The sequence below is a fragment of the Geotrypetes seraphini genome, chromosome 9, assembly GCF_902459505.1.
Source record: "Geotrypetes seraphini chromosome 9, aGeoSer1.1, whole genome shotgun sequence".
NCBI classification, from domain to species: domain Eukaryota; kingdom Metazoa; phylum Chordata; class Amphibia; order Gymnophiona; family Dermophiidae; genus Geotrypetes; species Geotrypetes seraphini.
The window spans coordinates 26,296,634-26,312,562 of NC_047092.1; the positions used below are offsets into that span (position 1 = coordinate 26,296,634).

At 49.7% G+C, this 15,929-nt stretch overlaps 2 protein-coding genes across 4 annotated transcripts in view; one reads left to right on the forward strand and one right to left on the reverse strand.

Moving 5' to 3' along the window:
• Positions 1-15,929, reverse strand: part of NAPEPLD (N-acyl phosphatidylethanolamine phospholipase D) — a 65,003-nt gene that overhangs the window by 40,436 nt on the left and 8,638 nt on the right. Inside the window, exon 1 of one of the 3 annotated variants that reach the window (XM_033959626.1) lies at positions 11,918-12,114. The exons of 1 other annotated variant lie outside the window; for it this stretch is intronic. Coding sequence is in view for 1 of the 2 variants with exons in the window: in XM_033959625.1 (XP_033815516.1) it covers positions 11,797-11,822 (26 nt within the window). In the remaining variant the exon portion in view is untranslated. Of the gene's footprint in view, positions 1-11,796; positions 12,115-15,929 lie in introns of those variants that run through there. One more of the 3 variants, XM_033959625.1, reaches the window with a different exon arrangement.
• PMPCB (peptidase, mitochondrial processing subunit beta) overlaps positions 11,662-15,929 on the forward strand; it is a 46,742-nt gene continuing 42,474 nt past the window's right edge. Inside the window, exon 1 of the mRNA XM_033959622.1 lies at positions 11,662-11,783. Within this exon, the coding sequence (XP_033815513.1) occupies positions 11,703-11,783 (81 nt within the window). The 5' untranslated portion in view covers positions 11,662-11,702. The remainder of the gene's footprint in view (positions 11,784-15,929) is intronic.

Below are 15,929 nucleotides of genomic sequence, written 5' to 3' on the forward strand. Positions count from 1 at the left end.
GTCTCTTCACTGCTGAGAGAATTACACTGGCTACTCATTAAGAGGAGAATACAATATAAAATTGCATGCATGGTCCACAAAGCCATCTATGGCAAAAACTCCGACAATTAAGCACAAAAATCACCATTACAAACTCCTTTCTCAACGCAAGACTGCAACAACAATTCAAACCGACCTGACCTTTCCCCCCCCCCCCCCCCCACATAATTCAGAAGAGACTGCATGAATTCACCTTCATGTTCTAGGGTCCTAAAATATGGAACAATCTCCCACTACATCTACGCCAAATAAGCGTATACTATATCTTCAGGAAAAGACAGGAAACTCACCTCTTCTCCTCGAACTTGTAACGAGAACTTTTACGTTCATTCTCATCAATCACTGTTCTTGATCTCTAATGGGAAATCTTATTGTAAACTGCATTGAATCCAAGTCGAAACTTGTGATATGGAAGAAAAATGTATGGTATGGAGAACAAGCATCCAAGAGTTAATCCTGCCCTAGTTGCTTTTTTTGTTCTTTCTCAGGGAAGGGAACTGTGGATATATTGTAACATTCTCCCCTACTCCTGTTGATCCTTAACAGAGGAATCTGGATAGCTCCTATTCCCGCCACAAACCACCACCCCCTTCTCTCTTATCTTTATGTCTTAAACCAAATAACAGAGACCACACCATTTTTCTTTTGGAATTCAGCCGCAGCTCCATTTATTAACCACAACAGCAATTAACGTAATTGCATAAATTAACATAATTAACATAATTAACATTGTAATTTCGTAACACAAGATCAGCCAGCTCTCCCCGAGCTACATAGTGTAAACATCAATCCATGGCCCCCGACCCCGCCATGAACAGCAAGAGCCTGAGGGGTGGCATGACCTCATGCCCCTTTAACCAGGTCAGTAGACCACAAGACACGGCTCCCAGCCGTCCCTCCGCTCATCGCCGGATGAGCCCCAGCACCCAGTAGCTCAGGAGACCCGCCTCCCTAGCTACCAATGCCATCTATAAAGGGTGGGTGGGCGGGGAAAAACCGCCCTGGAGGACCCTGAAAAAACGAGTCCTCCAAGGTCCCGGCTTTTAACACCTCCCCCGGTACCGCCCACTTCCCCTGTCCTCCAATCATGTACCATTTATTTTTAAATTATCTATGATATCTAAGCAACTTTAAAACCTACCAATCCTTACCCTGTCTCTATGACAACACGGACGCCATAGGGCTCCCAGCCCCGTGTTATCCTACGCCCTTCGAGACTAGCTCTCGGGCTACTCTTAACAGCGGGATCTGGATAGCTCCTATTCCCGCCACAAACCACCACCCCCTTCTCTCTTATCTTTATGTCTTAAACCAAATAACAGAGACCACACCATTTTTCTTTTGGAATTCAGCCGCAGCTCCATTTATTAACCACAACAGCAATTAATGTAATTGCATTAATTAACATAATTAACATAATTAACATTGTAATTTCGTAACACAAGATCAGCCAGCTCTCCCCGAGCTACATAGTGTAAACATCAATCCATGGCCCCCGACCCCGCCATGAACAGCAAGAGCCTGAGGGGTGGCATGACCTCATGCCCCTTTAACCAGGTCAGTAGACCACAAGACACGGCTCCCAGCCGTCCCTCCGCTCATCGCCGGATGAGCCCCAGCACCCAGTAGCTCGGGAGACCCGCCACAGGACTGTAGTAATACAGGCCCCCCCCCCAAGAAAGTGGAGCTGCGACCATCAACGGGAGGCAAGGACTCTCTCACAACCCGACGCAAAATCATCGAGCAGTAAATCCCATCCTACCGCCGACAAGTGCACCCCGTCCTTGTGAAACAATCCCGTGCACGAAACATCAACCCACTCATGTAACAATTGCAGCCCCCCATGTCCCACTACCCATTTACCCACCTGCCGATTTATTTTAGCTAACCCCTGTGTCCATCGCCGAGACGCTAGACAACGGGGGCGAGGCACAATATCGGACCAAAATAATAAGACCCCCGGGAACCAATCCAGCACCACTCGCAAGTCATCTTTAATAAGGTTCACCAAGTCCTTCCCTGTACAAACATCCACATCATTACCACCTAGATGAATCAGGAGCATGTCCGGGTGACGTGAACGGGGTCGCAATCCCTCCAGCAACAGCAGCAACTGACTCCATCGCATCCCACGCTGACCCCACCAGGAAACACGAAGTCCCCGATGACCCAGCCCTAGATGGCGTCCACCAGGACGAATACCAGCTCTCTCCGCCGCCCAGTGAACGAATGAGTGGCCAACAATCCACAGGGAATAACTCCTGTCACCGGAAGCTGAAAGAAAACAACATAAACTAAACATAAGGCACACAATCATTTTTTCAAAATAACAACAACACTGTAGCGCAATATGTAGTATTGTCAGTAAGGTTTAGTGAATTATGTATTTAATTCTTGTTATCATGCGATATAACAGCAACCAGCACCCACCAGCAACCAAAATAAATTTAAAAAAAAAGAGAAACCTTACATTACTTCCGCCCTGAAAAAGGCCCCTCCCGACGAATATATCCACGGAAGGCCTCCGAAGCCCAACGCCCCAACCGTTGTATGCCCTCCCTTGACATACCAGACATGCTAGCGCTCGTAGCCGCCCCAATCCTAAAAGAATGAGTTCCATAAGACGCCGGATCCTCTCCACAATGCACTAAAGCCAAGCGCAAGACCGCCTGAAATTGATAGCGCGTAAGGGGAGATCCCTGCGAGTGCACAAACAATATGTCACCTCCAACTGGCCGAACCCCCAGAAAAGAACGCATACAAGCAACCGGACAAGAACGACAGGCCGCAACAGCATGCAAAACAATCCAGTGACCCAATGCAGCCTGATCCGTCTTGGAGCTAACAATAAGCAGCCGCAAAGTGGAATTCTGAAAACGAACATGCTGAACCTGCAAACCCCTAGGGCCCGAGTGAGACAAAGGTCCTGCTAACAACTCACTGACCCTCAACGCTCCAAAGAAGGCAATGGAGAATGCTGCTTGAAACAAACACACTTCATACGCAGAGCAAGCCACTTCTACCAACGCGCCAAGCAAACGTAGAAGAAGCTCGTGCGTGATTGGCAACCTGGTATCCCTGGGACTCGGACGAACCCGACCCATGGCTCGAAGCAAGCGTTGAACCAAAAAACCTGAAACTGGGCACCCCCAACCCAGCGCCCTGCAAAAGAAAGCAAACCCCGCCAGGCGCCCTCGGACTACACCCCGGGATACCCGATCCCGGAAGGACGACAGCACGAAATCAGCCAACGCTGATTCGGCCACATCGCCCGGGCACCAGCCTCTGTCGGCTAGAAAGGCTGCCACCAATCGAAAACTCCTGGAATAATGCGACCAAGTAGACGCAGCTACTGACAAGCTGAGCATCTCCCAGATTCCTTCTTGACCAGGTTCCATAAATGCGCTGGCATCGGCGAACCATCCGCTCGAGCTTCTGGCGCCAACTGACAAAACTGCAAAAAATTAAAACGAGACAAGGCATCAGCAATACCATTCTGCACACCAGGAACATGCCGCGCCCGCACATATAAGTTCAGCGTTAAGCACCGCAAGACAAGCTCCCGCATCAACGCATTTATTGCCAAACAACGCGCACCTTGTCGATTCACCACCTCGACCACTCCTAGATTATCACACCAAAAAACAATCCTCCGATTGCGCAACACATCTGCCCACAACTCACAGGCCACCACCAGGGGAAACAACTCCAACAAGGTAATGTTGCGAGTAATACCCAAGCGAACCCACTCCTCTGGCCAGCGCTCTGCACACCAGGCACCTCTGCAATACAAGCCAAAACCTATCCCACCCGCTGCATCAGAATACAATTCCAGATCAAAATTAGACATATCTGGAGACTGAATGGGCACTGTGCCATTGAAATCACGAAGAAAAATAGCCCACATACGAAGATCGGCTCGCACCCCGGCCGAAAGACGAACAAAATGCCTCCTATCACGCACACCGGAGGTTGCTGCAGCCAATCTCCTAGAAAAAGCACGGCCCATAGGTAATACTCTACATGCAAAATTAAGAGATCCCAACAAAGATTGAACAGTATGTAAAGTGGATTTTGAGACAGATAACACCCGCTCGATGAGCGCAAGCAACTGACTAACCTTCACCTCAGGAAGGCGGGTCACCATAGCTATCGAATCCAGCTCAATCCCCAAAAACACCAAGGAAGAAACCGGACCCTCAGACTTATCAACCGCCAATGGTACACCGAACTCCTCGGCAATCTCCTCAAAAACACTCTTTAGACGCGCACAAACAACCCCCTCCCCAGCTCCAATAAACAAAAAATCATCCAAATAATGAACCACAGAAGCAAAACCTGTCCGCTGAACCAACACCCAATGTAGAAAAGAACTGAACTTTTCAAAATACGCGCAAGAAATAGAACAACCCATCGGCAGACAGCGGTCATAAAAATAGGCACCCTCAAAACGGAAACCTAACAACGGAAAAGACTGGGGATGAATCGGCAACAACCGAAAAGCCGATTCAATATCAACTTTGGCCAAAAGGGCTCCCCGGCCCGCCTCCACCATGTGCCGTAAAGCACAATCCAAGGACGCATAACGCACAGAACACAAATCTCGGGGAATGCCCTCATTAACGGAGTAACCAAGAGGGCGTGACAAATTATGTATGAGACGAAACTGACCTGGCACCTTCTTAGGAATCACAGCCAAAGGAGATAGAATCATCTGCGAAAAAGGAGGATCCCTAAAAGGCCCAGCAATACGCCCTAAACGCAGTTCATCAGATAACTTGGCCCGAACTACATCACGCATCTGTAAAACAGAGGAAGCATTCTGAACTCTACCCCTAACCAAAGCTCCCTGAAAAGGTATCACAAAACCAAAAGTGAAACCGGATTCCAAAAATTCTGCCGTCTTCCGAGAACCATAACCTCGCAGCCAAGGACGCATAGCCTCTACACGTATCGGAGATGGTAACAAGCCTGCACCATCACTTACCAGCCCCTCCCGGAGCCCCGCCACTCCGCTTGGGACATTTAAGCGCCGAGTGAGCCTGTCCACACACTGAACAGGCATGTCTAAACTTACAGTCGGTAAAGGGGCAGCTGGACTTATTAAATTTCCAACATACGTCGGATCCAGCCGCTGCACCTCCACCGACCCCCCCTCGAAAGGGCCGCCCAGCCGTCACAGAGCCGACTGCCCCTCGGCCCGCATGGGCGGTCAAAGGCTTAGAAGCCATGTGAGTCAGCCACAAATTCACATCCTGAGTGCCCCAGGACATAAACCGGTTTTCCTCCATCTTGTCCCTAAAAGCCTCGTCATAATTCAACCAGGCCCAACCCCCAAACCTCTGATAGGCATCTAAAACCGAATCCGCATAAGCTAACAATAAACCGTACTCTTGAGGGTTAGCACGCCCCCAAACACTTGCCAACCGCAAAAACGCTCGTATCCAGTTAATAATGGACCGAGCTACCGGAAAAGGCTTAACCTCCTTCCTATCTCTCCTCGATTTTTTATGACCCCGCCTATGTGCCCTGCCCTCCATCAAACGGAAAATATCCACGCAAGAACGCTTTCGAATTTTACGACGCAACGCCCTAGGCACGCGTTCCCAAAGCTCAGTAAGAGCAACCAACGCAGGCGCACCCCGCACTCCCCCCGCAGAAACCGCCCCATCTCCTCCCACCGAATACCCTGCACCGCCGGCTGCCCCTTTAGAAGAGGACGACGAAGGAGACGAAGTACCTGAGGACGACCCAGTCGACGAAGAAGAGGACTCCCCCCGTCGATGTCTACGCCTGCCCCTTTTCCCTTTATTTTTACCCGTCGAAGCAACCAACGCAGGCACCACATTACCCTGTGCAGAAGAGCTGGGATCACCACTTCCTCCTCCAGAGACGCCGCTGGCAGCAGTCCCGGCCAGCGACGCAGGTCCAGAAGCCGAGACGCCACTAACAGCAACCCCAGGCAAGGCCGATGATAGCTGAGAAGATCCTGCAGCGCCGCCGCCAGCAGCCACAACACCACCGAACGCCGAACTGCGCTCCGATCCGGAACATCCAGGCCGGTCCGACACAGCTGCGCTTCCAACCACCGGCACACCCGCATCTCGCCCTCCAGGACAAAAGGAAGGAACCTGTGGAGACCAAGCAAACAGAGAAGCAGGACCAGGCAAAATACCGCTATTCAACCCCATAGGAACGCCCCAACCGGGGCCGTAACCACTGTGAGGCAAAAAACCCAAACCCATAGCCACAGGACTAGCAGAGCTCCCACCCCAATGGGAAACAGAAGGCCCCACTCCACTAACTGAAGACCCCGGACCCCAGGTAGGAGAACCCCAACCAGGACCCCATCCCCCAGGAAAAACCCCAGACCAAGCCGCGGACACTCCCCCAGCAGGGGCAGACCCAGAACCTAAACCATCCATCCCCCTGCCGGAGCCAAAAACACCCGGGGACCCACAAGGCTCTAAACTTCCCACCACCCGGGGAATACTAGAAGAAACCCCTTCCCCCCCCTCCCCCGGAAGGACCCAGTACCTACATCCCCTCCCGGGAGCACAAGGGAAGCTGAATCGAAAGACGCAGAAGCTCCCCCGCTCGACACCAACTGCACAGAGGGAGAAGCACACGACGCCTCTAGCAAGGACGCCGATATCGAGGCCCCGCCCACTCGCGGCACTGAAGAGCTGCGGCCGGCCGAAACAGCTCCCTTAGAGCCGTCCGACAAACATATCTCTTGCCGGCTATGTCCCGCCGGCACTCCTCCTGCTGGGCCGCTCCCCCTCATCATCCCCGAGCTCGCGATGGCAATCGCAGACAACGCTGCTGCCTTCGAGTGGCGCAACGGACGGACTAACTCCTCCCCAGCTCCCTGACCAACCTGATGTGTAGGCTCATCCGAGAAGGAGTCTCCAGTCAACAATGAAATTTCCGCCACATCTCCATCCTGACTATCACCCCGCAAGCCGCCCGACGCCATTGAGACAAAGTGAAACCGACAAAAAGGCAGCAAAAAAGGCAAGACAGGAAAAACCGCCCTGGAGGACCCTGAAAAAACGAGTCCTCCAAGGTCCCGGCTTTTAACACCTCCCCCGGTACCGCCCACTTCCCCTGTCCTCCAATCATGTACCATTTATTTTTAAATTATCTATGATATCTAAGCAACTTTAAAACCTACCAATCCTTACCCTGTCTCTATGACAACACGGACGCCATAGGGCTCCCAGCCCCGTGTTATCCTACGCCCTTCGAGACTAGCTCTCGGGCTACTCTTTCTATTTCACTGGAGCCAATAGTCAGAACTTTGAATTGTCCACAAAGATTCAGTGTTGGAACCTGAGGAACCCAGACTGCACGCAGTATGCCTTAATTTTTGTATATTTCTGGTTCACTTAGGGGTCCCTTTATCAAGCCGCGCTAGCGGGGTTAGCGCGTCAGACATTTCATCACGCGCTAACCCCTGCGGCCGGCTGAAAAACTAATGCCTGCTCAATGCAGGCGTTAGCGGCTAGCGCGGCAGGCGGTTTAACGCGCGTTAAACCCCTACCGCAGCTTGATAAAAGGACCCCTTAGTCTGGATTTGGTAAGAGTTCACCTGCACTGTTTTCTGTGACGTATTCTGCAACTAATCTGTAGTTTCTGTGCCGGAATCTATAGCAGTCTGGCGTGTTTAAATGCGATAAGAAATTTACAAAATTAGGTATTTTCTCTAGCGCAGGAAAACTACCTCAGTACCTGAAAATTTAACTCACCTTGAGTTCAAATCCAAAATATGCTGTATGCTACAGATTCAGGAAGACTATGCTTAAGTGAGAGCGCCCCTAATCCCTCTATCCTTCCTCGCCCCGACACCAACTACCACCAGATCTGCCCACAGACATAAACTATCCTTCCCCTCTCTACACGGCATCCTCCACGCAGGTAAACTGGGTAGATCCCTCCTCTCCAAAATCACCGGCCTCTGGAACAACCTCACTGTCCCGCTGCGGAACCTGGACTCCCTCCAACTATTCCGAAAACAACTGAAAACCTGGCTTTTCTCTAGCATATAATAATCTCTTCTCCTGATTACATCCCCTCTTTTCATGCTTTGTAAACTCTTTCTCTTCTCTCTTCCCATATTTTTTAAACTCTGTAAACCGTGTCGAGCTCCACTTCAGTGGAGAAGATGCGGTATATAAACCTAAGGCTTAGTTTAGTTTAGTTTAGCATTTAAGAGATATTTTGTGTGAGCATGAGTGAGTGCAAGAGGCAACTTTAAGGGCTCCTTTTACTAAGGTGCGCTAGCGTTTTTAGAGCGCGCTAAATGAAAAATACTAACGTAAGCTATGGAGGCGTTAGCGTTTAGCGCTCACTAAATTTGCTAGCGCACCTTAGTAAAAGGTGTAAGTGTAAGTAGCAAAAGGATGTCACCATTATTGCTCAACGGTTCCTCCTTTCTGCAGCTATTCCTCTCTCTCTTCTTTTTCTACCTTTCAAAGTCCTTAGATCAATGTAGTCTTGTTAGAATGTTTATTTTCTTATTTTTTTCTTCTATTTCTTACTTTTATTACTCAACTAATTGTTATTTTTCCAGGTACTTCAGTTAGATTGTGAGCCTTCGGGACAGTAAGGGAATTTCTAAGTACCTATTTTTTATTTATTTATCTTATTTTTATTGTATCCTTTAATGTATATTTCTCTGTAAACCTATATTACTTATAATTTTAATGCACACTATTGTCTATTTTCTGTAAACCGCTTAGAATCCTAACGGAGTTTAGCGGTATATAAGAAATAAATTACATTACATTACATTACCATGTGTGTGAACAGAAACAGCATGTACACATTTACACATGCACTTAAATGTCCATATTTTTTCAATTTGTGTGTGCAACATTTCACTGCTGGCCAATTTATGCAAGTTATACAACATTAGAACATTTTGCACTTATATGGACTGGGGTACAAGAGCAGATGCCATTTTACTGAATACAATATAGTTACTATATGTGCTTTTTTTTCTTCACTGCTATACAGGATTTACATGTATGACTTTGAATGTTACATTCTTAGGCTAAAAAAAGATAGGAATCAGCATCAACACAAAGCATTCTCTAGCATTTCCTGTGAAGAATAAAGTTAAAGCTAGGAATTTAAACTTAGCCCTCTGTGCAAGAATTGGAGGAAGCTACATACTATTGATTCAATGCTCTGGCAGGGTGTGAAGAACTTGAGAAGAAAAAAAACACCCAAAAGGCCAGTCAGCTCACACTAAAATGCTGTAAATCATTACACAAACCAGGTGAGTGCACCCAAAAGAAATAAAGACAGCTGTTAAAAACAGAACAGTGCTAAATCCCTATTTCACTGAGATATATGGTAAGCAGGCCCTGCTTGGTGCATCACAGGATACACTCTGGGGCAGGACACCACCGTCATTTTAGAGGTGAATACCTGGAGGCATAAGAACATAAGACTAGCTTTACTGGGTCAGAGCAATGGTCTATCAAGCCCAGTAGCCTGTTCTAATGGTGGCCAATCCAGGTCACTAGAACCTGGCAAAATCCCAAGGAGTAGCAACATTCCATATAGAATCCTCAAAGAGTAGCAAGATTATAGAATCCCAAAGAGTAGCAACATTCCATGCTACCGATCCAGGGTAAGAGATAGCTTCCATCAAAAGAAGCTGTTAAGGTACCGGAGGGGGGGGGGGGGGCTTGTGAGGATTTGAACCCATGACCCGTGGAAGATGGAAGAAGTGCCTTTAACCACTGAGCCACAGGATCTTCCCCTCCCCCCTCGTCAATGCCCAAGTGAAGGAGTAGCCTAATGGTTAGTGCAGCAGCCCAAGAACCAGGTTCGATTCCCACTGAAGCTCCTTATGATTCTGGGAAAGTAAGTTAACCCTCCATTACCCCAGGAACAAAATAAATACCTGTATATAATATGTAAAATGCTATGTTTAAATTTATATCCCACCCCCTTTCCCCCCACCCCCAAAAGGCAGAGTTTGAATGGATAGGTCCATCTGTAACCGTCTATCCTACATCACAGGATAAAAAGGTCAGTTTAGACAGTTTTATTTCTCCAGAAGTAAGAATTTAGAATTTTCACAAAACTACTGGGCTCCAACATACTAACTCATTTCCAAATGTTTTTACTAGAATGATTATACGAGTTTATTCAGCTTAGTACGTATACTGCAGATTGGCAAGAATACAGCAGAACTGCTCACAAGGAAAAGTCATACAAAAAAAATTACATTAAAGATTTAGGGCTCCTTTTACAAAGAAAGGTACGCTAGGGCCTTAATGCGTGGAATAGCGCATACTAAACTGCCGTGCGCAGGCGGTAGATTTTCAGCTAGCGCATGCTAATCCGGTGTGTTTGATAAAACCGCTAGCGCACCTTCGTAAAAGGAGCTCATAGTAGATTATCCTAGTGTAAAAAGACAGAAGGAACCTATTTCATCAAATGATTTCTCCCATACACAGTGGGAGTAAAACCTCAATGAAATCAGGCTCTAAATGTTAGATTTTGGTGTATCGTGGCTCCTGAGCTGTATCATTTAAAAAGGTCATCCCCCCCCCATTAAAAACATTTTGGATTTTCCATGTTAAAGAAACATGATGGCCAAGCTGTAGCTTGTTTATTAGATCAGTGGTTCCCAACCCTGTCCTGGAGGACCACCAGGCCAATCGGGTTTTCAGGCTAGCCCTAATGAATATGCATGAGAGAGATTTGCATATAATGGAAGTGACAGGCAAGCATATTCATTAGGGCTAGCCTGAAAACCCGTTTGGCCTGGTGGTCCCTCCAGGACAGGGTTGGGAACCACTGCATTAGATTATACCTAAATATCCCTGGTTCCTGCCCCCCACCATGCCAGAATGTAAAAAGGTTCCCAGCAAAACTCTGGGGAGGGCTTCGACAGCTGGGATGGTTTAGATGGGCTGGAGTGTGCTTTGACGGAGATGGAACCTTAGCACAGTACCGGGCAGAGCTTTTGGGTTCTAAGCTAAGAAGGAAAATTTAATTAAATCAGTAATTTAAAGAGAGGGTAAAGGTTGGGCAGACTGGATGGACCATTCGGGTCTTTATCTGCCGTCATTTATTATGTTACTATGACAAGTTTCTCCCTCTTTCCCATAGCTTGTACACTAAAAGAAGTACATAATTAACAGAACAGCATTAGGGCAGTGGCTAGAAGGGATTTGCTTGAGAAAATATATTTAAACTAAATTCCCACGCTTCAACTTCAGACGCAATTAACAAACACAATCGCATCCAAAAATAAACTGTTGGCATCTCACTTGACAAACCTGACTGTATTAGATGACAGAACCCTATAATGGCCACTTGAATGGGTGGACCTCGGCCCTACCAATGATTTATCCAACAGGGCAATCTGGGAGTTTCGGGTTGGTGTGCAGATTCTGGCTATTGCCCGGTTTTAGGAAATGTAAGGAAGGTTCGGACCATACTAGCACATCATTTTTGTTTCTGTATCCCACTATCTTGCAATTCAATTTGCACATCAAATCTAAATAAGGGAGGGGGGGAGGGTCTTGAGAGTACGGGTACGCCTTTGGCTAAATCTTGGGTCGGTCCAACAACAGGTCCCTTTTGCCCAATTAATGACGCGTTTCCTCCAGAGCTCCCTCAGAAGCAGGCTTTCGATGCAGGTGGGCACTCCACTTAAAACAAGCGGCAAAAGACACCCTAACATGCAACAAATAACCACTGTAGAAACGGGCGAGGTAAGCTCTTCACCTCTCTCCTAAGCCGGTCGCTGCCATCGTCAGGATGCCAGTGCCCGCTCGGTGCCGCCACCGCCGGCGCGGAACCCCAACCCCACTGCTCCGGAGCCGTCCGCCGCTGCAATGCTTCCTACCGGCTTCGAGGAAGAAAACCAAAAAGCTCCGGAGCGCTCTCTTCCTACTCGGCAACGTAACTCCGCAGCGTCGGCAGCAACCGCGACTCGGCCGCCAGCTCCATCTCCGCACGCCGCTCCGAACAGGGAAGGACACCTGAGCCCCAGCGCGCGACAACTTCCGGCACCCAGAACCTACCCCAGCCGCTACGGCAAACAGCCCTCAGAATCCCGCCCCCTTTTCGGAGGAAGGCGGGGCGAAAGCCCTAAGCCCCGCCTCTCCTCAATCACTGCCTGCATTACATGACCCTGCCCCCCTCCCTTCCGTTTGTCCAACCAATTTCCTTCGATCCCCAAGCTCGTGGGTGGATCAGTAATGCAACACGACGCTTCCTAATCTCCTACCTCTCGCTTCTGTCTGCAAACCCGAAGAAATAAAGACTAGGGATCTCCCTTTTCAGGTTTATCAGATTTTCAGTTCTTTAGCTGTGACGGTAACCAATCCTTTCTTCCTCAGGTATGTCATGTTTTTGAAGGACAAATAGAACTTGCTTACCTGTAACGGTAGTTCTCCTTGGACAGATGGATCTTACAGCCACACAAGAAGGTGACGTCCCGTGACGGAGCCGACCCGGCAGTCTAAAAGCTGCAAAGCTAAAGAGCTTTGCGCATGTGCCAGCCCTCCCGCCCTAAAGTATCCCACCTGGCCCCTATATAAGCACATCCCCAACCGGCAAACCCAGTTAGGTACAAAGCTGGCGGCAACAATAGGGGAGGCTGGGCGGGATTGTGTGGCTGTAAGATCCATCTGTCCAAGGAGAACTACCGTTACAGGTAAGCAACTTCTATTTCTCCCTGGACAGGGATCTTACAGCCACACAAGAAGGTGCCTCCCGAGCTGAGGGTAACAGAATAACAACATGCTATTATAATAATAATAAAGATCTGTTACCTAAGATGGAGAGGAGGAGGGAAGTTGACGCCTCATAAAGCCGCTTGCAGGACCGTAGAACCCAGTGATGCATTTGCGCCGGATTCCACATCAATGCTTGGCAAAGGTATGAATCCTGGACCAGGTAGCCGCTCGACAGATCTCTTGGAGAGGCGCGAGGCGAAGGTTAGCCAAGGTGGTAGCCATAGCTCGGAGGTCATGAGCCGTGACATGCGGAGGAATCTCCTGAAGAGCGGAGGCGGAGGCGGAGGCGTAACAGTACGCAATGAGCTGGGTAATCCAAGAGGACAATGTCAACTTCGAAACAGGTCTAGGAGAGGAAGTTGGACGGATGGAGAGGAACAACTGAGACGGGCGCCGAAGAGTCGCAGTTCTGCCCAAATAGAGGCGGAGAGCTCTGGCACAGTCCAGTGTGTGGAGTCGTTCGGCCTCTGGCGAAGGTCATGAAGAAATTGGGTATAGGGACTATAGGATACCAAGGCATGGAGTTTTCCAATTCGGCGAGCCGAGGTAATAGCTACCAGGAATATCGTCTTCCAGGTAAGGAATTTGAGTGGTACAACAGAGAGAGGTTCAAATGGGGGAGCCATGAGAGCCTGCAGCACGAGGTTGAGATCCCAGACCGGCACCGGAGGTCGGAGGGGAGGATGCAGATGAAGAAGTCCCTTGAAGAAGCGCTTGACCACAGGATAGCGTACCAGAGAGACCGCGTCCACGGGGTCGTGGTACACTGAGATGGCCACCAGATGAAGGCGAATGGAGGTGTAGGATAATCCGCAGACTTGCAAAGAGGTAAGGTAGCGGAGGACCGGAGCCAAGGGCGAGGTGCTGGGGTGAACAAGACGGGTGGAGCACCAGCGCTGGAAACGGGCCCACTTGGCGGAGTAGGAGCGTTGAGTCGCAGGAGCTCTGGAGGCAAGAAGGATGTGCAGGACCTCCGGAGGGAGGGCAGAGTCCCCGGTCAGCGTGGGAGCAGTAGCCAGGCTGTCAATTTGAGAGACGGAAGATTGGGGTGTAGCAACTGGCCGTCGTGGTGTATGAGAAGATCCGGGAACAGCGGGAGAATCCAAGGAGCCTGAGAAGCCCGGTTGAGGAGGACGGGGAACCAGGCTTGACGCGGCCAATACGGTGTGATGAGGATCAGGGAGGCATTGTCTGCGATGGCTTTTTGAAGAACCTTTCCAATCAGAGGAAACGGAGGAAACGCATAGAGGAGATGCTGGGACCAGTGGAGGAGGAACGCATCGTCTGCCAGACAGGTTGGTTCTCCGTACCTGGAGCAAAATCTGGGACATTTGGCGTTCGTCTGGGATGCCAAGAGGTCGACGTGAGGAGTGCCCCAAGTTGCCAAAATTTGTCGCGTAACTGCGTTCCGAAGCGACCATTCGTGAGGACTGAGTTACCTGCTGAGTCTGTCTGCGAGCTGGTTGTCCGTGCCCGGAAGGTAGACCGCCTGTAGGGTGGAGTGGAGCCGGAGAGCGAGGTTCCAAATGGAGACTGCTTCGCGGGATAGGCGAGAGGAGCCCATCCCCCCCTGTTTGTTCACATAGAACATGGCAACCTGGTTGTCGGTACGGATCCGGATGATCTGATGGAGCAAGTAGTGGTGGAACACCTGCAGAGCTATATGGATGGCATGCAGTTCCAGGAAGTTTATGCTGCAGCGAGATAATGCTGGGGACCAGGTGCCCTGCGTGGACCAAGAGAGGAGATGAGCGTCCCAGCCTTTCTTGGAGGCATCTGTTGTGATGGTGACAGTAGGCTGAGGAAGATGAAACGGAAGCCCGTGAGAGAGGGGATCCACGTGAAAACCCCATTGCCTGAAGGACTTGGGGCATTAATTGGAGTTTCGTGGAAAGAGGCCGAAGGAACTGGTTCCAATGGGTTTTGAGAAACCATTGGATCGGTCTCAGCTTTAGGCGAGCAAACTGTAGCACTTGCACTGTGGCCGCCATGTGTCCAAGCAAGGTGAGGACGTCTCTGGCCGTGACCCAGAGTCCTGGGTACCAGGTTGAAATCAGCTGATGGGTGACCTGGGCTCGCAGTGACGGGAGGAAAACCATAGTTTGTTGAGTCTGGAAAGTTGCTCCGATGAATTGAAGGGATTGCGATGGTAGGAGATGAGACTTTGGAAAATTGAGAAGAAAACCCAACTGTAGAAGGAGGTTGATGGTTTGGCTCAAAGCATGGCGTGTTAGGCAGGGCGTCATAGCCGAAATAAGCCAGTCGTCCAGGTAGGGGAAGATGGACAGGCCCTGGTTGCGCAGATGCGCTACTATGGGGATGACGCACTTGGAAAAGACCCTTGTTGCTGACGAGAGGCCAAAAGGGAGAACTGAGTATTGGTAGTGAAGGTTCTGAAACACAAAACGGAGATACTGCCTGTGAGAGGAATGGATGGGAATATGCAGATAGGCATCCTGAAGGTCTATGGACGTGATGAATTTGTAGGTCCAAAATCGGGCGAACGCCTCCCGTCTTCTTCAGAATGAGGAAGTAACGGGAATAGAACCCCTGGCCCCACTGGTGTTCGGGAACCGGCTCTACGGCCCGAATGTCCAGCAATCAAGACAAGTCCCGTTGCAAAGGAAGCAGGTGGGATGATTGAAGTGAATAGTGGGAAGGGGGGGCACCAAGGATGAGGAGCTAGGAAGCGAAGGCGGTATCCATGTAGAATGATGCGCAAGACCCAGGTGTATGTGGTTATATCTCGTCAGGTCTGGAGAAAAAACCTCAACCGACCTCCCACCGGAACAGCGGGAAGGGGAGGGTTGTCAAAAAGAGGGTTGGGGCTTCTGGCCCGCAGGCTGAGCAGGTTTAGGAGAGCGACGGTCTCGTGGGGCTCTGTTGGAGGATTGCTGCCGATAGGGCCGAAACGGCTTCTGCGGATATGGAGCAAACTGTCTGGCAGAAGAAAACGACTTCCTGGGATTGAACTGCCGTTGAGAAGATAGCTGTTTCTGAAAGGGTTGTTTTGAGTGATGTGCGGTATCCTCCTCCAGAGCATCCAGTGTGGTGTGATCCGCTTTAAGCCCCTCAATAAGATCCTTAACCTTGTCTCCAAACAAGCTGTCTCCGGGA